Genomic DNA, 21,661 nt, shown 5'->3' with positions numbered 1-21,661 from the left:
TAGAAACATAATATAAACAACCAAAAACACAGAGATAACCATAATCCATATCAAAACCATGCAACACAGAAAAGGGAACCCGATTAGAAAGCAATGTTATATGAGTCGGATTAATGAGAAAGGTGGAGTAAGAACACAATCACCCTAAAATCATAAAGGAACCCATGATTGGAGTAAGAACACAATCACCCCAAACAACTAATGGAAATTAAATTATACTGAAATTGTGCAATAAAAAGCACATCATGAAGCATCAGTGTTGGAAAAAGAGATAGATCCCTAATGAATTCGATTTCCACACGACAATTATTAGAAAGAACCACGACAACATCGAAAATATATCGCCAATTATGCATTCAACAATGAAAAAACATGTGTCTAGATGCTCCTGAATCCAATATCCAATGACTTTTTAAGAAATGACTATTAATTGGGTTAGAAGTCAAAGAGAAAAAAATACATGATGTATAAGCTACAATAGGCACAAGTGTAACAGAATGATGCGTGGGTAACATTTCCATCAATTGAGTATACTAAGTAGAATTCAAGCTATAGAAAATATTTAGTTGGGCAACTGAATTAGTTCCAAACACAGCAACCGAAGCAACAGGTGAAGGTTTAACACCAGAAGTATTAGAAATGGATGCAAAATTTGAAAATCGAAACTTATCCCTTGGGGGATAACCATGCAACTTAAAACTTCTGCCAACAACGTGACTTTTAATCTCACAATGCCAACAAATGAGAGAAGGTCTCAAATAATCTTCCTTTCGATTTTGATTATTAACTAAAGTATTCTTCTTCGAAGCATGAACATCAGCAAGAAAAGTAAGAGAATCAGCAGGAGCAATGAAATAACTGTTGCTCCAGATAATTATGATCAACTTGTTTGAAAGCCAAAACTACTCACGGTCAAGTATACTTCAAGACTCAGGGAAGACTGTATGCTTAAGGCTTAAAGACTCTTCAATCGTTTACTTAAAGGCAGCTCTATCATGTAGACAAAGATCCAAAGAACTAGATGATAGTTCAATTATGTAAACGATAGTATGAAGCACTAGACGATCGTGTAGACGATAGTTGAGAAGAACTAAACAATCGTATAGATGACAGCTGATGAGCTAGACGATTGTATAGAGATGCGATGTGGAGCAAAACGATCGGGTAAACGATGCAATAAGAACTAAACGATCGTCACTACTTAAGTAAATTCTAGACGATCATAGAGAAAGAAAGAAAGAACATAAGAATTTAAGTGGTTTGGCCAAAGGCCTACTTCACTGTGCAAATTGGAAGGGTCTCTTTTATTATTTCTTCTTCAAATTTCTTACAGAATGAATGCCTTGCTCTCTCTTTTTTTATTCTCACATTCATTTTCTTTTTATACAAACGCTCATAGTCAAAGAAGAAGCTCGGGTGCTTACAACAACATAACAGAATAAGACGACAATGTTCAACTGCGTGCAACTTCATTTCTTGTCTTCTGTTCTTTCTGTAACAATCTACACCTTTGTAAACATCCAGAATAAACTTCCCTTTTTGCTTGTTGAGCTGACTTGAGCTAACCTTTTTCTGGTAACTCAAACCCGAGGAGGTCCAAGCATCAACCAAGCTTGCTTAAAGGAACTGTCTTGGTTAGCATATCAACAACATTGTTTGAGGTATGTATCTTTACTACCTCAACTTCCCTTTTCTTAATCTCTAATCTGGTAAAATGATACTTAATGTCAATGTGCTTGGTCTTGTGAAACTGTTGGTTTTTAGATAAGTAGATTATGCTCTGGTTGTCACAATATATTCTTACCTTTGTTTGTGTAATGTCGAAATCGTTTAGTAATCCCTTCATCCACAAACCTTCTTTCACACCCTCAAACAGTGCTATAAACTCAGCTTCTGTTGTGGAAAGGACCACTATAGACTGCAAACTAGTCTTCCATCTTATCAGATTGTTTCCCCATAGGAAAACATAGTCTGATAGTGAGCACATTCTATCCAGATCCCCTACATAATCAACCTCAACATAACCATATATTTCATCATTGGAAGGCTCATTCTGTCTATATAAAATCCTTGCTTCCTTTGATGAAAAGAGTGTTAGGGTTGATGCCCCAAACTCTCGTTGGGTCATGTAGTTTGTAAATACAGTTTTGAACAAACGTTTGAAGTGTAATAATGTATGATATTTTCTTCACTTTTGTCTATGGAATATGGATGTTTTAATTACTTTACCACAAACCAATAAACTAAGATCCCTGGTTGTCATTGTAACTTAAGCATGTATGTGGAGACAGACAGGTGGATCATGTCTTAAGTGATAATCAAAATGGTCTGTAGTATATGAATATAGAAGGGAAACCTTATCCTGGTAACGCTTCGGATGCGGCCCGCTTTGTAAGATAGTTACAAGTGTTGTGACTTGCTACATATAGTTTGATCTTGATCATTCATGTGGAGACATGTGAGCGAGGATGTCCTATACAAAGGAGTTTGTATAAGACCGGACCACGAAGTGTTATAGTCACGTTATATAACGTCGTTCATGATAGAGATTTCATTTCACTAGGATGACCATAGGTAACATGACCTCAATCGCGAGTGAGCTTGGAACTTCTGCCTTTAAGGGCGGTCCTTTGATTTGCATGGGTGCGAGTGGCCAGATCGCCGACTCAAATCTACCACTTTAGGGATTCGTCTGATTTGGGAGCTGGGAACTCAACTACATAAGATACAATTCACTCCTTCCCTGAAGGTGAAGTAAGTAGATAAATTGTTCCCTTAAGGGTTGATTCCGAGGCTTGAACGATGTGCAACACATACCTTCTCATGGCCTGAGACGTGTCCAAACATAGTAGAACTATGTTGTATTGTTCATTAGAGGGATCAGTGGTACTTAAAAAGTTATATGTAACTAAAGGGGAAAAACGGTAATTCGCCCAACTGTAATTACGAGCATCTATGAAGGGTTATTGTATTGTTGATTGGTTATATCCGATGGACATATGCAACTATCTGTTTTTAGTGGAATGCCTGGCAGTTAATGGATGGTGGAACTCGTGGCTAAAGAGTTTAGTCAGCTATTCACGTACCGTTGGAGCTTCGAGCCATAGGTTCATAAGGTTCCCTTGGTAGCTTAATGAATGCAAGTTAAGAATCAGTTTTTAGGTAGTTTGAAGTGTTCAAATTGATTATAAGGGTTTGATTATATATGATATAATTAAACAGGTCAATTATATAAGATATAGTTGACATGATGTATGAGATACATTAATTGGAGGAAAATGATATAAATATGATTTATATCTAGTAGAGGAGAAAAACACTATGGTTCATATGTTGCATATGATGTGATATTAAACCATAGGCTGTAAATATAATAAGATTATATTTATTTTTTAATTTAGCAATTATGGAATAATTGTGCTAGTTTTTTCTCCGTAACCAAATGAGTTAGTGGGAGGTTGCATTCAGTTTTCATAATTGAAGGATAAAATGAAATTTGTTTTCATTTTGCAAAAGGATCAGAGATTCGCTCACTGAATTGTGTATCCTGTCTATCCCATAGCAAACCAAGAGCATACACGATAGCTCACACATGCGTAGTTTACTAAATGATCGCATAGAATTTACTAAACGACCGTCTAGGTCTTTCTAAACGATCGCGTGCCTGAGCGTTTTACTAAACGATCGTCTGTACGATCTCGCCCCTTTTACTACACGATTGTGTACCTATACCCAAATGATCAAGCATCGTCTATACGATAGACACCCGATATCTCCCACTTGCTTGGTCGTGGTAAACAATCGTCTCATCCTCATTCCCTCTACCAAATCCAACAGAGCCCACACATCTTAGATTCTTACTCTGAGAATACCAAGTGTTCCAAGTGGTGGTGTCTTCCCTGCTGCCTTATTCGTGAGGAGTCTGTTCGTGGGTAGACGACGTAGCGATTTAATGGGCGATAGCTTGGACAATCTCAGCGAGAGCGAGAGGTGCAGTCTGTTTGATGAGAGTGAGATTTCTGTGAAGAAGGGTTCTTCAACTGGTATGCATCTTGTTCTCTTTGTTGTTTATAGTTCAAAGCATGCCGTAATTTATTGTTAAATGCATGACTAGTCTATTTGATTGTGAATGCGGTAATTCTGTCATATTGAGTTTGAAACGATTTTGCTTTTACTCAAAGGTACTCATTGATAAGAGTTCCTTCACTGAGATACCTCAGTATCCATTTGACTGCTTCGCAATGTTGTTTACTAGGATTTTCCATGTAGCTACTGACCAAACTTGTAGCATAGGACAGATCTGGTCTGGTTGAAGTCATTAGGTACATCAAAGATCCCACTGCTTGGGAATAGGGAACAACTTTCATATGGTTTATGTGATCTTCATCTGAACTTTTTAGATTGTTTGCAGCTGAAAGCTTAAAATTAGTAGCAAATGGAGTGCCAACTGGCTTAGCACCATCCATCTTGAACCTCTGCCATATTTTTTCACAATATTCTGATTGACTCACATACAATCTATCATGTCTTCTATCTCTTTCAATTTCAATGCTTAGAATCCTTCTAGATTTCCCTAGGTCTGTCATATCAAACTCTTTCTTTACGAGCATATTGACATGCTCCAACTCTTCTTTGGAACTTCTAGCGAACAACATATCATCTACATAAAGGAGTAGGTAAACTGGTTCCTTGAAGATTTTAAAGTTTGTATACACACACCAATCATAGGAGCTTCTCTTGAATCCCATTTTAAAGACCACTTCATCAAATCTTTCATACCAACACCTTGGTGACCGCTTGAGCCCATAGATAGACTTGTTTAGTAGACACACCAAGTCTTATTCTCCTTTCTTCACATATCCTTGAGGTTGCATGTAAATAGTCTCATTCAACAATCCATGTAGGAAAGTTGTCTTTACATCCAATTGGTCTAACTCCAAGTCCTTTTGAACAACTAAGGAGAGGAGTAGCTTAATGGACGTGTATTTCACCACTGAAGAAAAGTCCTCAGTGTAATCAATATCTTTCTTTTGTGTGAACCCCTTAGCAGTTAGTCTTGCCTTGAATCTAGTCTTTTGTACCCCTGGAATTTCTTCTTTGAACTTGTAAATCCACTTACATGAAATAGGTTTGTACCCTTTAGGCAAAGGTACTAGTTTCCAGGTATTATTTTGGTTGAGGGACCTCATTTCATCATTGATTGCCTCGACCCACTGTCTAGCATCATGACTGTTAGTTGCTTCCTCAAAACTGGTGGGTTCATTGTTGCTTAATGAAATGGCAACACTTAAAGCATCACTAGCAAAGTGAGATTCTTGATATCTTGCAGGGGGTACAATGGTTCTTCTACTTTTGTCTCTTGCTAAGGAATAATTCTGTAAATCTCCTTGTGCCTCTACTTGTTCACTTGACACAAGTTCAATGGTCTCACTAGTGTCATCACCTTCAACTTCTACATTTTAAGAAGAAGAAGAATCCTTAATCATTTTGAGGCTCCATCTCAAACTTTAGGCTACTAGTCTTAGACATAAATGTTGATGGTTGCTCAGACATCATAAAAAATTCATTTTCTCTGAACACAACATCTCTACTATTAACACATCCCTTTTTAACAGGATGCCATAGTCTATAACCCTTCACTCCCAGTGTAAAGCCTAGAAACATGCATTTGACAACCCTAGGTTTCAACTTACCTTGGCTTTGATGCACATAGCCTACACACCCAAACACCTTCAAGTGTTCCAGCATGGGAAGCTGTCCTATCCACCTTTCTTCTGGAGTTTTAAGCTCAATGGACTGATGTGGACACCTATTTAGAGTGTAGATCATGTAGGAAACAACTTCAGCCAAAATATTTTCAGGCAAAAGAGCATTGGATAGCTGATCACCCTTTCAAGCACTGTTTTGTTCAATCTTTCAGCACTCTATTTTGTTGAGGTGTATACCTCACTATTCTATGCCTCAATATGCCATTCTCCCTGCACAAAACTCTAAACCATTGTTCGTTCTCAAGTCTTTAATATGTTTAGAGGTTTGTTTTTCAATCAAGGTCTTTCATTCTCTAAATCTACTAAACACTTCATGTTTGGTTTTTAGAAAGTAAACTCAACTCTTCCTTGAGTAGTCATCAACAAAGGAAAGAAAGTACCTTTCTCCACTTAGAGAAGAAAAGTGAGCTTGCCCCTATAAATCTGAATGCACATATTCAAGTATCTCTTTGGAAGTATGTTGTTCTTTAGGGAAGCCTTGCCTTGTTGCTTTGCCAAGGATGCAATGCTCACAAAACTTCAAGCTATCTCTAACACCTTTAAGAAGAATCCCCTGTATTAAGAGAACTTATCCCTCTCACACTAATATGGGATAGCCTTTTGTGCCATTTGCACATCTTTAATGACATACAAGCCACTAACTTTGGGTTCCACCAACACTACTTTTGAGTCTTTAATTATTTCAAAAGTGCCTCCAACTTCTCTGTATTCACAACCAATGGAGTCAAACATCCCCAATGATAGGAGATTTCTCTTCAATGTAGGAATATACCACACATTCCTCATCAACTTCACCGAACCATCTTGCATTTTTCGATGTAGATCAGCCCTCCATCCCACTTCTTTTAGGTACAAAACCATCCTTTAGATCGTGTCATATGGATTGAACAACCAGAATCTATCACACAATCTTGAGACTCCATAGAATTCTACTCTCCACACTCTTCAGTTGTAGCCAAGGCATCTGAATACACAAGGGAATTTTCCCCTATAGCATCCTTAGTCTATTTTCCTCCCTTATTCTATTGGTTCTCTACCATACTTCATGGCTATCTTGACATGTTTTAATAATTCTGGTAGAGATTTAAGTAAGATGAAAGCTTCATTTTCTTCCTCAATATTGACTCCTATTGATTTGAATTCTGATGATAGTCTCTTGAATTCATTCAAATTATCATCTTGTATGTGAAAAAAATCTTTCCCTCAAGAAAGCTTGACTAAGCAAGTCTTTGTTGAGATAAATCTCGTTTAGTTTTTTCCAGAGGTCATAAGCAGTAGGCTGGTCAACAATCTGCCTTAAAACCCTATCTGTAACATTTAAGATAATAGTTCTATAAGCATTTACCTCTATTGTCTCTTTCTCTACATCAGTGAGCATTTCAGGGTATTTTGCAGGGTGTGTGATGGCCAGAAGTGCCTTTTACTGACCCAAAACTGCCTTAATCTTTGCTTTTAATAATTCAAAGTCTGTCTTACCATCAAACTTCTCGATTTCATACCTGGTTGTAGCCATTCTTGAACTTCAAGATTTACTTATTTGATTCTAAGTATGCAAGAATTCAAATCTTGGATTTATCTTGAACTGTTCACTGAGCTCTGATACCACTTGTTGCCTTAGATAACTATGATCAACTTGTTTGCAAGCCAAAACTACTCAGCTTTAACGGTCAAGTACACTTCAAGACTCAAGGAAGACTGTATGCTTAAGGCTTTAGGACTCTTCAATCGTTTACCTGAAAACAGCTCAATCGTACATACGAAGCTCCAAAGAACTAGACGATAGTTCAATTATGTAAACGATAGTACGAAGCATTAGACGATCGTGTAGGCAATAGTTGCAAATCGGGAGGGTCTCTTTTATTACTTTTTCTTAAAACTTTTTACAGAATGAATGTCTTGCTCTCTCTCGTTCTATTCTTTCATTCCTTTTCTTTTTATACAGGTGCTCATAATCACCGAAGAAGCTCTAATGGTTACAACAGCATAACTGAAAGAAGACGATAATGTTTAACTGCTTGCAACCTCATTTCTTGTCTTCGGTTCTTCCTGTAACAATAACAAATTTATCGTTGATGTCTTCTTGTACAATAAATGAAAAAACTTTGGTAATAGAAGGAATCAGAAAAATTAGAAAATCTTTATTTTAATTTTTAATTCTGAGCAATTATCAAATGTTGAACTGTTTATATGCAATCAAGGGACTATTTTGTATTAATTTAAATACTCTTATTATCCTAAATTTTTTACTCTATGAATTTATTTGATAATGCACTTTTCGTTTCTCTATTGTTTCTTGTTTATGCTTGTTTCTATTTTTTTTTTTTAAATTAGAAATACATATGTGTGATAATTATTTCTATTTCTTGTTACTTGAAAAATGAACTTCTTTTGACTTGAAATTTCGGAGGTTTAAATTTTCACGCATGCAGTGCTTAGGTGTAGTGAGGTGGTGTGTGCTTATTTAAAATAGGTGAACCCTAATTTTCTACATACATTTTGCAAGAAAGGAATACTGTACAAAGCATCTATTGCAAGAAAAAGTGGCAAGGAATCTTCTTTCTTTTGATGTTAATCCTTTTCTTTTTAAAGAAAAAACGGAAAATTAAGTATGGCATGAAATTCTAACCTTAAATGAGATCCTTTGTAGGAACTATCCGTAATAACAAATTTGCAAAATGAATTACACTATATTTTAAGTTATTAGAACAAGATCTGCAAATAAAATCCTATTGAATTAACAAAATTTTAGCTCTCATATTTAAGTTGGGGTAATTTTCTCACATGGAATCAGTCATGGAAAAAAAATTATGAAACCATATGAGAATTTAAAAGATAGACACAAGGTTTTTTTTTTTTTTAATTTTTAAATTTGTTTTCTACTGTAGGAAAAGAAAAGGAAAAAAAAGGCATAAAGTACTAGGAATAAAATAAATGTGTAGTCCATAGTGCAATATTTATTATTCCGTCAAGCTTAATGTTTTTAGTTAGATGATCTATAATGTATACAAATAAATATTCAACTGCTTTCATTTAGCCAACTCTTATTTTCTACCAAAGAAGCGGGGCTATTAGGGATTTTTTTTTCTCTAGATATTCTCAAAATATTTACAAGCATGAATCACCCAACTATAAGAAGATCAACCTGATGAACAATGAAAACTTTAAATGTACACATACATTGCTGTTAGAAGATTATTTTAAATTATTGATTAATCGTGTATTTGACATACCGTTTCGGGAAAAAAAAGTGTTTTAAAATGAAGTATTTAATTGTGTAGGATAATAAATGTTTTTAGAAAAGTTAATTTTACTTAAATACTTCTTACATGGTTTAAAATAAAAACACGCTTGTGTTTGGTTAATTTTTCTAAAAAAGATTTTCATGTATAAATGTTTTTGGTTTGCTGTATACTCAGTATGTTTTTATTAACCACTATAAACTAATAATTTCAAATTTGTATAAATATTTTCACTAGTTTCACTAATCGACTTTTTTATTTTTATTTTTATTTTTTTAGCATATTAACAGCTCCTAAGACTGAGAAACCAACTTGTGTTTGATCCAATTTTATGATAGAATATGCTATGAAAATGTTCTTTGCAACCTAAGACGAAGCAACTATTACATTAACCTAAGTGTAGATCTATGCAACAAGTAAAACTTGGAGTATTTCACAAGATTGTTTAACAGTAATATCAAATCAGTAAGAAAAATCCTTTTTCAGTCTCCTTTTGTGGTGAATGTTTCTCTATTTATTTTTGTAGACTCTAAGCATGTTCATATCTCTTTTCTAAAGTATTCAAGCTTTATCTTAAACTCCTTAGTTACTTAAGGTTTCCTCCCCCATTATTACAGTAGAGAGGAAAACACATTAAACGGTAAGGATCATTTTCATTAGCTATTAATTTCCTTTAGGGGTTGTTCTTAGCAAACTTAGTTTTTTTTAGTGCTATTTAGTTCTTAAAATGTTGATTTAAGATATGAAAATTTGAAAGAAAAATAGTTCAAAATATTCCTAAAAGTAGTCTAAAATTGCGTTTTATCAGCTTACGCAATCTTTCTAGTTTTAGTTTAATTGATATAAAAATTAAAATGTGTTGGCTAAGAAACTCTGAAATCATGACTAGTAGCTTAAATTTAACTAAAAAATATATTTAAGACATTAAAATTAAGTTTTATGATTTATTTTGTATAGGGCTTAAATTCGGTGAAAATACTGTTATTTGGGTTTTAAATTTCTTACCTTAATCTTAAAATTTTCAAACTATTTTTATGTATTTTTTTAGGTATAGATTAGAGCTTAATATGATAATTAAAAATATTAACTTATGTGATTTATAAATTAATTTTATTATTAATGGTAACTATGATAATTAATGAGTAATATAGGTTAGCTAGATAAATTACTGTACTTAGCTAGCTAATGAGCTTCCTTTAGAAAAAGTAAATTTAATTTGTTCTAACTTAATTTAAATCAGGCTAGATATTAAATAGAAATCTTTAAAGGATTTAGATTTCAAGCGTAAGGTAAGTGGATTCTATAATAAATGATTGAATTGAGTGATTTTATGTTATTGTCTTGTTTAAATATAAGTTAATTGTAAGTTACTTGCCACCATAAAGTTCTAATTGAATGTTTTATAATTCATTTATGAATTTTTTGTTGGGTTATTGTTGTGATTGACTTTTATGAATGATTATCCATTGAGTTGTTTTCTTTAATTGTGATGCATTGAATCTTTGAATTTGATTATATATTATGAGTTATTTATTTAACTTCTTTTTTTTTTTTTTGTGATATTTGATTGGTATTTTGCAAAGCATGTTAATGTCTCTTAGAATTTAGGTTAGTATGTTTGATTAGTAAAATATGTTTAGGATAATTGTGGCAAAATTGTGTGGTACATTGTATTGAAGTCTAGTTAGTAGTCTTATGTGTCACGGAATTCGAAAAGAATATAATATGCATGAAATACCTAAATTAAGAAGTTATATTATGCAACTAGATGTATGATATGATAAGTATAGTTTCTACTAAGGGTTGGGTCATAGGAAACAAAACTAGTTCATGTCAATGGTATTTATAAGGGACAATTACCTTTAAATATTACATGCATAATTGACGATTATGGCTATATATTTTTGAGGTTATCGTGGTTCTTCCTAATAATTGTCGTTTGGAAATTGAATTCATTAGGGATCTATCCCTTTCTCCAATATTGATACTTCATGATGTGCTTTTTATTCCACAATTTCAGTATATTTTGATTTCCGTTAGTTGTTTGCACAAGATGAGAAAATTTCACTCAAGTTTACTAGTGATCATTGCCTCATACAGGACAAGTCAAGTTTGATCATGAGTGGCAGAGCTATGTGCCTGAACGGACTCTATTTGTTGTCTATTGCTGCTTTTTCCTCTACGGTTTTAGTGGACAATTGGCATAAATGCTTCCACCATCTTTCTTCTAAGTGCTTACATCTATTAAAAGATAATTTTTCTTTACCAGATTCAACACCTTTTAATTGTGATATTTATTCAGTTGATAAGAAGAGACATTTAACCTTTACATCAAATAATAATGTTTCATTGAATTTTTCTTTTATCATGTCCATTGTGATATATGGGTCTATTTAAGCTACAAGTTATACTGGATATAGATATCTTTTAACCTTTTTTTATGATGGTTCACGATTCACTTGGGTTTATCTCATGTGAAACAAATCAGATGCACTTTCTATCATTCCTCCATTTTTTTCAGCTTGTTCAAACTTACTTTTCCAAGGTTATTGAAGTATTTAGGTCAGATAATGCATGAGCTTAGATTTTATTTATTTATTTATTTATTTGCTAAAAAGAGAATTATCTATCAATACCTTTGTGTTGAAATGCCTCAAAAAAATTCGATCATTGAGAGGAAGTATCAACATCTTCTTAATGTTGCTATAGTTTTGTTTTTCCAATCATAGGTTCCTTTATGATTTTGGTTTATGATTTTGGGGTGATTGTGTTCTTACTCCACCTTTCTCCTTAATCGGACTCATATAACGTTGCTTTCTAATTAGGTTCCCTTTTTTATGTTGTATGGTTTTGATGTGGATTATTTTTATCTCCGTGTTTTTGGTTGTTTATTTTATGTTTCTACTCTTTCTACAAATAGATCTAAGTTTCATCTCAAGCATTGCCATGTGTTTTCCTTTGATATCCTTCTAGAGTTGAAGGATATTGTCTTTATGATATTGCTGATAGAAAGATTATCGTTTCAAGGGATGTACATTTCTGTAAGCAACGTTTTCCAATTCATTCTATATGCGATGTTGATGATGGTGTTACTCCAGGTGATATTTTATAAAATTTGTGTTGCCTCGTCCTTTGCTAAAGATTCCTATTACAGACGCTTCAAGTTTGCCTACTTACCAATAATTTAGTAATTCTCTGTTGACATCTTTAGAAGCTTCTTCGATTGAGTTACATCCTCAGTCTCATGTTTGTTTAGAAATGTGTGTCACCCATAATTAATTGATATACTTTAGGTTAACTATTTTTTTTCATAGCACTTGTTGGTTGAAAATCATCGAAACCTTTCTAAGCAATAAGGGTGTCTTCAGAATATCTTTTCAAGTGATTAATGTAAAAGATAAAATATATTGACAAAAAATCATGTGTTTGGCAACCACCTGAAATGAATTCTGAAAAAATATGTTTATAAAATAAGTTGGTTCAGTATAAACACTAGAAACAAACTTTTAGAAAAATGAATTTTAAATATTTAATGGCTAATTTCTTCCTAATTTGTGTTAGAAATTCCGACCACCATCTCCGACGACTTTTTCGGCCAGCATTCGACCATCATCGGCAACCTCCAGCCTCCGCTAGCCACCTTCGATCACCACTCCGACAACCTCTATCGGCCATCTCTAACCACCATCTCCAATGACTACCTTCAGCCACCATCTCCAGCCATCACTGTGAGCGGAAAATTCTTTTATAATAATTTGAAATTAGTAAATACACTTTTAGTGTATAACCAAACGAACAGACTTTCAAACACTTTTGAAAAAAGTTGTCAACCACATGTGTACTTTTATTTTAGTGAGTTTTTATTAAAAGTGTTTAAATTAAAATGAGTTTTTGATAAAATATTTTTTTCTTTAAGTCATCCAAAAAAGGTCATAAAACTTTCACTTAGAAACACTTTTGTTCATCATGCTAATCTTTTTATAGAATTGAGTCAATCATGCACGTAAATATTTTGAGAATATCTCTAAGGAAAAAATAATCCATCTTAGTGAAGAAAACCAGAATCCCTAATAGACAGAAAAAAAGTGCCCATTGTATGAAAGCATATTATTTAATGTATTATAGATCATATAGGACTAAAAGAATTAGCTCGACTGGAAAAATACATATTGCAATATTGTTGATGCATTTATTTTGCTCATATTACTTTATAGATCATCTGACTAAAAATATTAAGCTTGACGGAATAATAAATATTGCACTATGGTTTACACATTTATTTTATTCCTAGTACTTTATGCCTTTTTTTTTTTTTTTCTACCGTAGAAGTAAAATGAAAAAAATAAGATTAAATAAATAAATAACACCTTGTATCTATCTTTTAAATTCTCATATTTTATTTGCTTTCATAATTTTTTTTCCATGTGAGAAATTTACCCCAACTTAAATATGGGAGCTAAAATTTTGTTAATTCAATACGATTTTATTTGCAGATCTTGTTCTAATAATTTAAAATATAGTGTAATGTTAAAAGCATAATCAATTTTACATCAATAATCTCATTTAATGTTAGAATTTCATGCCATACTTAATTTTTTCTTTTTTCTTTTAAAAGAAAAAGATTAACGTCAAAAGAAAGAAGATTCTTTACCACTTTTTCTTGCAATAGATGCTTTGTACGATCTTTCTTTCTTGCAAAATGTGTGGTGAGAATTTAAACCTCCGAAATTTCGAATCAAAAGAAGTTTATTTTTAAAAATAATTATCAAACATATGTATTTCTAATTTTTTTAAAAAAACAGAAACAAGCATAAACAACAAACAATAAAGAAACGAAAAGTGCATTATCAAATAAATTCATAGAGTAAAAAGTTTAGGGTAATAAGAGTATTTAAATTAATATAAAATAGTCCCTTGATTGCACATAAACGTTTCAACATTTGATAATTGCTCAGAATTAAAAATTAAAATAAAGATTTTCTAATTCTTCTGGTTCCTTCTATTACCAAAGTGTTTTCATTTATTGTACAAGAAGAACATCAACGATAAATTTGTTATTGTTACAGGAAGAACCGAAAACAAGAAATGAGGTTGCAAGCAGTTAAACATTATCGTCTTCTTTCTATTATGTTGTTGTAACCACCAGAGTTCTTCGTTGACTATGAGCGCCTGTATAAAAGAAAACGAATGAGAAAATAGAACGAGAGAGAGCAAGGCAATCATTCTATAAAAAGTTTTAAGAAAAAGTCATAAAAGAGACCCTCCCGATTTGCAACTATCATCTACACGATCGTCTAGTGCTTCGTACCATCGTTTACATAATTGAACTATCGTCTAGTTCTTTGGAGCTTCGGGTACACGATTGAGCTGCCTTCAGGTAAATGATTGAAGAGTCCTGAAGCCTTAAGCATATAGTCTTCCTTGAGTCTTGAAGTGTACTTGACCGTTAAAGCTGAGTAGTTTTCACTTGCAAACAAGTTGATCATAGTTATCTGAGGCAACAAGTGGTATCAGAGCTCAGTGAACAGTTCAAGACAAATCTAAGATTTGAATTCTTGCATACTTCGAATCAAATAAGTCAATCTTGAAGTTCAAGAATGGCTACACCCAGATATGAAAATCGAGAAGTTTGATGGTAAGACAGACTTTGAATTATGGAAAGCAAAGATTAAGGCAGTTTTGGGTCAGCAAAATACCCTGAATCGCTCACTAGTGCAGAGAAAGAGACAATAGAGGTAAATGCTTATGGAAATATTGTCTTGAATATTACAGATAGTGTTTTAAGGCAGATTGTTGACCGGCCTACTACTTATGACCTCTGGAAAAAACTAAACGAGATTTATCTCAACAAAGACTTGCCTAGTCAAGCTTTCTTCAGGGAAAGATTTTTCACATACATTGAATGAATTCAAGAGACTGTCATCAAAATTCATATCCATATGAAACAATATTGGGGAAGAAAACAAAGCTTTCATCTCACTCAACTCTCTACCAGAATCATTTAAAGATGTCAAGACAGCCATGAAGTATGGTAGAGAAAGAATCACTATAGAAGCAATCATTTTAGTAATAAGAGTTAGAGAACTAGAGTACAAATGAAAAAGAAAGATTGCCAAGGAGGAGAAGACTTGTTTTCAAAGGGGAAAACAAAGAACAATGGGAAGGGAAAGCAGAATAGTGGTGACAAGTCTAAGATCAAGTGTCATTTTTGCCACAAGCTTGGACACATGAAGAAAGACTGTTATGCCAGGAAGCTGAACGAACAGAACAAGTAAGGAAAACAGACCGAGGCTGCTATGGGGGAAAATTCCCTTATGTATTCAGATGCCTTGGCTGCAACTGAAGAGTGTGGAGAGTAGAAATCTATGGAGACTCAAGACTGCGTGATAGATTCTGGTTGTTCAGTCCATATGACACCATTTAAAGGATGGTTTTGTACCTACAAGAATTGGGATGGAGGGTTGATCTACATTAGAAATAACAATGCCTGCAGAGCTGTTGGAATTGGGTCTGTATCCTTGGAGAAACAAAATGGTTCGATGAAGTTGATTAGGAATGTGAGGCATGTTCCTACATTGAAGAGAAATCTCCTATCATTGGGGATGTTTGACTCCATTGGCTGTGAATATGGAGGAGTTGGAGGCATTCTTGAAATAATTGAAGACTCAAAAGTAGTGTTGGTGGCAATCAAAGTTAATGGCTTGTATGTCATTAAATATGTGCAAATGGCACATTCGACCTTGACAGCAACTGATGAAGAACCCATAGAAGATGAGTTATGGCACAAAAGACTATCTCATATCAGTGTGACAGGACTGCAAGTTCTCTTAAAACAGGGGATTCTTCTTAAAAGTGTTAGAGATAGCTTGAAGTTTTGTGAGCATTGCATCCTTGGCAAAGCAATAAGGCAAGGCTTCTCTGAAGGAAAAGATACTTCCAAAGAGATACTTGAATATGTGTATTCAGACTTATGGGGACCAGCTCACTCTCCTTCTCTAAATGGAGCAAGGTACTTTCTTTGCTTTGTTGATGATTACTCAAGGAAGAGTTGAATTACCTTTCTAAAAAACCAAAAATGGAGTGTTTAATAGATTCAAAGAATGGAAGACCTTTATTGAAAAGCAAACCTCTAAACATATTAAAGACTTGAGAACGAACAATGGTTTAGAGTTTTATAGAGAGGAGTTAAACTTGTTTTGCAAAGAGAATGACATGGTGAGGCACAGAATAGTGAGGTATACACCTCAACAAAATGGAGTTGCTAAAAGATTAAACAGAATAGTGCTTGAAAGGGTGATCAGTTGTCCAATGCTCTTTTTCCTTCGAAATATTAGGCTAAAGTTGTTTACTACATGATCTACACTCTAAATAGGTGCCCACATCAGTCCATTGAGCTGAAGACTTTAGAAGAAAGGTGGATAGGACAGCCTCCCATGTTGGAACACTTGAAGGTGTTTGGGTGTGTAGGATATGTGCATCAAAGCCAAGGTAAGTTGAAACCTAGGGCTATAAAATGCATGTTTCTAGGTTTAACACCGAGAGTGAAGGGTTATAGACTATGGCATCCTATTAAAAATAGATTTGTTAATAGTAGAGATGTTGTGTTCAGAGAAAATGAAATTTTTATGATGTCCGAGCAACCATCAACATCTATGTCTAAGACTAGTAGTACAAAGATTGAGGTAGAGCCTCAAAATGATTAAGGAACTTCTTCTTCTTCTTAAAATCTAGAAGTTGAAGGTGATGACACTGGTGAGACCATTGAACTTATGTCTAGTGAACAAGTAGAGACACATGGAGATTTACAGAATTATTCCTTAGCAAGAGATAGAACTAGAAGAACCATTGTACCCCCTACAAGATATCAAGAATCTGACTTTGCTAGTGTTGCTTTAAGTGTTGCCATTTCATTCAGCAACAATGAACCCACCAGTTTTGAGGAAGCAACTAACAACCGTGATGCTAGAATGTGGATCGAGGTAATGAATGATGAAATGAGGTCCCTCATCAGAAATGATACCTAGAAACTAGAACATTTTCCTAAAGGGTACAAACCTATTTCATGTAAGTGGATTTACATGTTCAAAGAAGAAATTCCAGGGGTACAACAGTCTAGATTCAAGGTAAGACTAGTTGCTAAGGGGTTCACACAAAAGAAAGGTATTGATTACACTAAGGTCTTTTCTCCAGTGGTGAAACACACATCCATTAAGCTACTCATCTCCTTAGTTGTTCAAAAGGACTTGGAGTTAGACCAATTGGATGTAAAGAAAACTTTCCTGCAGGGATTGTTGAATGAGACTATTTACATGAAGAAACTTCAAGGGTATGTGAAGAAAGGAGAATAAGACTTGGTGTGTCTACTAAACAAGTCTATCTATGGGCTGAAGTAGTCACCAAGGTGTTGGTATGAAAGATTTGATGAAGTGATCTTTAAAATGGGATTGAAGAGAAGTTCCTATGATTGGTATGTGTATACAAACTCTAAAATCTTCAAAGAACCAGTTTACCTACTCCTTTATGTAGATGATATGTTGTTGGCTGGAAGTTCTAAAGAAGAGTTGAGGCTTGTCAAGATGCTCGTAAAGAAAGAGTTTGATATGAAAGACCAAGGGGAATCTAGAAGGATTTTAGGCATTGAAATTGAAAGAGATAGAAGACATGATAGATTGCATGTGAGTCAATCAGAATATTGTGAAAAAATATGGCAAAGCATCAAGATGGATTGTGCTAAGCCAGTTGGCAGTCCACTTGTTCCTCATTTTTAGCTTTCAATTGCAAATAGTCCAAAAAGTTCAAATGAAGATATAAACCATATGAAATTTGTTCCCTATTCCCAAGTAGTGGGATCTTTGATGTACCTAATGACTTCAACCAGACAAGATCTGTCCTATACTACATGTTTGGTCAGTAGCTATATGGAAAATATTGGAAAATGACATTGGGAAGCAGTCAAATGGATACTGCCTTTGAGCAGAAGCAAGATCGTTTCAAACTCATTGTGACAGAATTACTGCATTTACAATAAAATAGACTAGTTAGGCATTTAACAATAAATTACGGTATGCTTTGAACTATAAAAAACAAATAGAATAAGATACCTACCAGTTGAAGAACCTTTCTTCACAGAAATCTCACTCTCATCAAATGGACTGCACCTCTCACTCTCACTGAGATTGTCCAAGCTATCGCCACCAAATCGCTACGTCGTCTACCCACGAACAGGCTTCTCACGAACAAGGCAGTAGGGAAGACACCACTACTTGGAACTCTCGGTATTCTCTGAGTGAGAATCCAGGAGGTATGGGCTCTGTTGGATTTGGTAGAGAGAAGGAGGAAGAGACAAACGTTTACCATGACCAAGCAAGTGGGAGATATCGAGTGTCTATCCTATAGACGATGCTTAATCATTTAGGTAAAGGTATACGATCCTGTAGTAACAGGGGCGGGATCGTATAGACGATCATTTAATAAAACGCTCAGATGCGCGATCGTTTAGAAAGGGCTAGAAGATCGTTTAGTAAATTCTATGTGATCGTTTAGTAAATCGTGCGTGTGTATACAACCGTTTAGAAACTTTGGGCTATCGTGTATGCTCTTGGTTTGCTATGGGATAGACAATATACACAATTCGGTGAGCGAATCTCTGATCCTTTTGCAAAATGAAAACAATTTTCATTTTATTCTTCAGTTACGAAAACTGAATGCAACCTCCCACTAACTCATTCAGTTACGGAGAAAAAATCGGCACAATTATCCCATAATTTCTAAATTAGAAAATAAATTTAATCTTATTATATTTACAATCTATGGTTTAATATCACATCATATGCAACATATGAACCATAATCTTTTTCTCCTCTACTAGATATAAATCATATTTATATCATTTTCCTCCAATTAATGTATCTCATACATCATGTCGACTATGTCATATATAATTGACCCATTTAATTATATCATATATAATCAAACTCCCTCTTGTCAATTTGAACACTTCAAACTAACCCAAAAACTGATTCTCAACTTGAATCTATTCCACTAAAGACCGACAGCTGCAATCTTCTCACCACAAATATATTTATGTGTCCATCGGATATAACCAATCAGCAGTATAATGACCCTTCATAGATGCTCGTAATTACAGTTGGGCCAATTTACTATTTTTCCCCTCTAGTTACATCTAACTTCTTAAGTACCACTAATCCCTCTAATGAACAATACAACATAGTCCTACTATGTGTGGACACCTCTCAGGCCATGAGAAGGTGTGTGTTGCACATTGTTCAAGCCTCGGAACCAACCCTTAAGGGAGCAATTTATCTACTTACCCCTACTTCAAGGAAGAAGTGAATTCTATCTTGTGTAGCTGAGTTCCCAGCTCCCAAATCAGACGAACTCTAAAGTGGTAGGTTTGAGTCGGCGATTTGGTCACTTGCACCCATGCAAATCAAAGGACCGCCCTCAAAGGCAGAAGTTCCCAACTCACTCAGGATTGAGATCATGTTACCTATGGTTATCCTAGTGAAGTGAAGTCTCTGTAATGAACGACGTTATATAACGTGACTATAACACTTCGTGGTCCGGTCTTATACAAACTTCTATGTATAGGACGTCCTCGCTCGCATGTCTCCACATGAATGATCAAGATCAGACGATATGTAGCAAGTCACAACACTTGTAACTATTCTACAAAGCAAGCTGCATCCAAAGCGTTACCAGGATAAGATTTCCCTTCTATATCCATATACTACAGACCATTTTGGTTATCACTTAAAACACGTTCCACTTGTATATCTCCACATACATGCTTAAGTTACAATGACAACCAGGGATCTTAGTTTATTGGTTTGTGGTAAAGAAATTAAAACATCCAATATTCCATAGACAGAAGTGAAGAAAATATCATATATTATTACATCACAAACTGTTCAAAACTGTGTTTACAAACTACAAGACCCAATGAGAGTTTAGGGCATCAACCCCAAACACTCTATTCATCAAAGGAAGCAAGGATCTTATATAGACAGAATGATCCTTCCAATGATGAAATGTATGGTTATGTTGATGTTGATTATGTAGGGGATTTGGATAGAAAGTGCTCACTATCAGGCTATGTTTTCTTATGGGGAAACAATCTGATAAGATAGAAGACTAGTTTGCAGTCTATTGTGGTCCTTTCCACAATAGAAGCTGAGTTTATTGTACTGTCTGAGGTTGTGAAAGAAGGTTTGTGGCTAAAGGGATTACTAAACGATTTTGACATTACATAAACAAAGGTAAGAATATATTGTGACAACCAGAGCACAATCTACTTATCTAAAAACCAACCGTTTCACAACAGAACCAAGCACATTGACATCAAGTACCATTTTATCAGACAGGAGATTAAGAAAAGGGAAGTTGAGGTAGTAAAGATACATACCTCACACAATGCTGCTGATATGCTGACCAAGACAGTTCCTTTAAGCAAGATTGGTCGATGCTTGGACTGAAGGAAATCGGAATCGAGATTTCCATGAGCAGCAGAACAAGACTATTCCAAATTACAATCATGAATGAACATATATTTATAGTCGTCTTCCAAAAAAACGGTTATGCTATTCATACAGAAATTACAGCATGTAAAATACAAAGGAAAAGAGAGTAAAACTCTACACACATAGAAGGATGCGTCTCCACGCTTTGATGCGCATGAAAACTCAAACAACAGCGACCTCGAACGCCCGATCTACACGACCGCAACATCGCATGAACACAGCACGAACACTTCGCGCTCGTCCTCAACGTTCTCCTCGGTCACGAACAACTCCGCAACACGAACGGCCTCCATAAAACCTTGACGGTGTCGAGTTGAGTCTGACACCACCAACAAGGCGACCTTGGTATTCTCGCTGTGAGAATCCAAAGGGTGGGCTCTGTTTGGACCTGGTATGAGCAGACGAATGGAGGAAACAATGTTGCATACACGATTGGGCAAGTAGAAGATGGCTGAGACCTATCGTATAGGTCGATGCCCAATCGTTTAGATAAAGTTATAGGGTTAGAAGTCAAAGGAAAAAAAAATACCTAATGTATTAGCTACAATAGGCACAAGTGTAACATAATCAAATTTTGCAGCATTAAGATGGGTGGGTAACATTTCCATCAATTGAGTATACTGAGTAGAATTCAAAGTATTGAAAAATTTTAGTTGGGCAACCGAATTAGTTCCAACCACAGCAACCGAAGCAATAGGCGAGGGTTTAACACCAGAAGTATTAGAAACTGATGCAAAATTTGAAAACCGAAACTTATACCCTAGGGGATAACCATGCAACTTATAACATCTATCAACAACGTGACTTTTAATCTCACAATGCCAACAAATGAGAGAAGGTCTCGGATAATCTTTCTGTCGACTTTGATTATTAACTAAAGTATTCTTCTTTGAAGCATCAACATCAACAAGAAAAGTAAGAGAATTAACAGGAGCAATGAGATAACTATTGCCCCGGATAACTATGATCAACATATTTCAAAGCCAAAACTACTCAGCTTTAACGGTCAAGTACACTTCAAGACTCAGGGAAAACTATATGCTTAAGGCTTAAAGTCTCTTCAATTACTTGAAGGAAGCTCAATCATGTAGACGAAGCTCCAAAGAACTAGATG

General features: G+C 34.7%; 1 protein-coding gene across 1 annotated transcript; it reads left to right on the top strand.

Annotated features, from left to right (window-relative positions):
* The first annotated feature begins 15,372 nt into the window (after positions 1 to 15,372).
* LOC150037245 (uncharacterized) lies at positions 15,373 to 17,775 on the top strand. Its single transcript, XM_090311934.1, has 4 exons — positions 15,373 to 16,016; positions 16,380 to 16,495; positions 16,739 to 16,986; positions 17,458 to 17,775. Exons 1-4 carry the CDS (start codon positions 15,373 to 15,375, stop codon positions 17,773 to 17,775), a joined length of 1,326 nt encoding a protein of 441 aa, XP_090168060.1.
* Positions 17,776 to 21,661: the final 3,886 nt, after the last annotated feature.

This window comes from Benincasa hispida, chromosome 3, assembly GCF_027475165.1.
Source record: "Benincasa hispida cultivar pf3 chromosome 3, pf3_genome.v1.1, whole genome shotgun sequence".
NCBI classification, from domain to species: Eukaryota; Viridiplantae; Streptophyta; class Magnoliopsida; order Cucurbitales; family Cucurbitaceae; genus Benincasa; species Benincasa hispida.
Note: the sequence above shows the minus strand (reverse complement) of the source record. Positions and strands in the feature narration are given on the sequence as shown.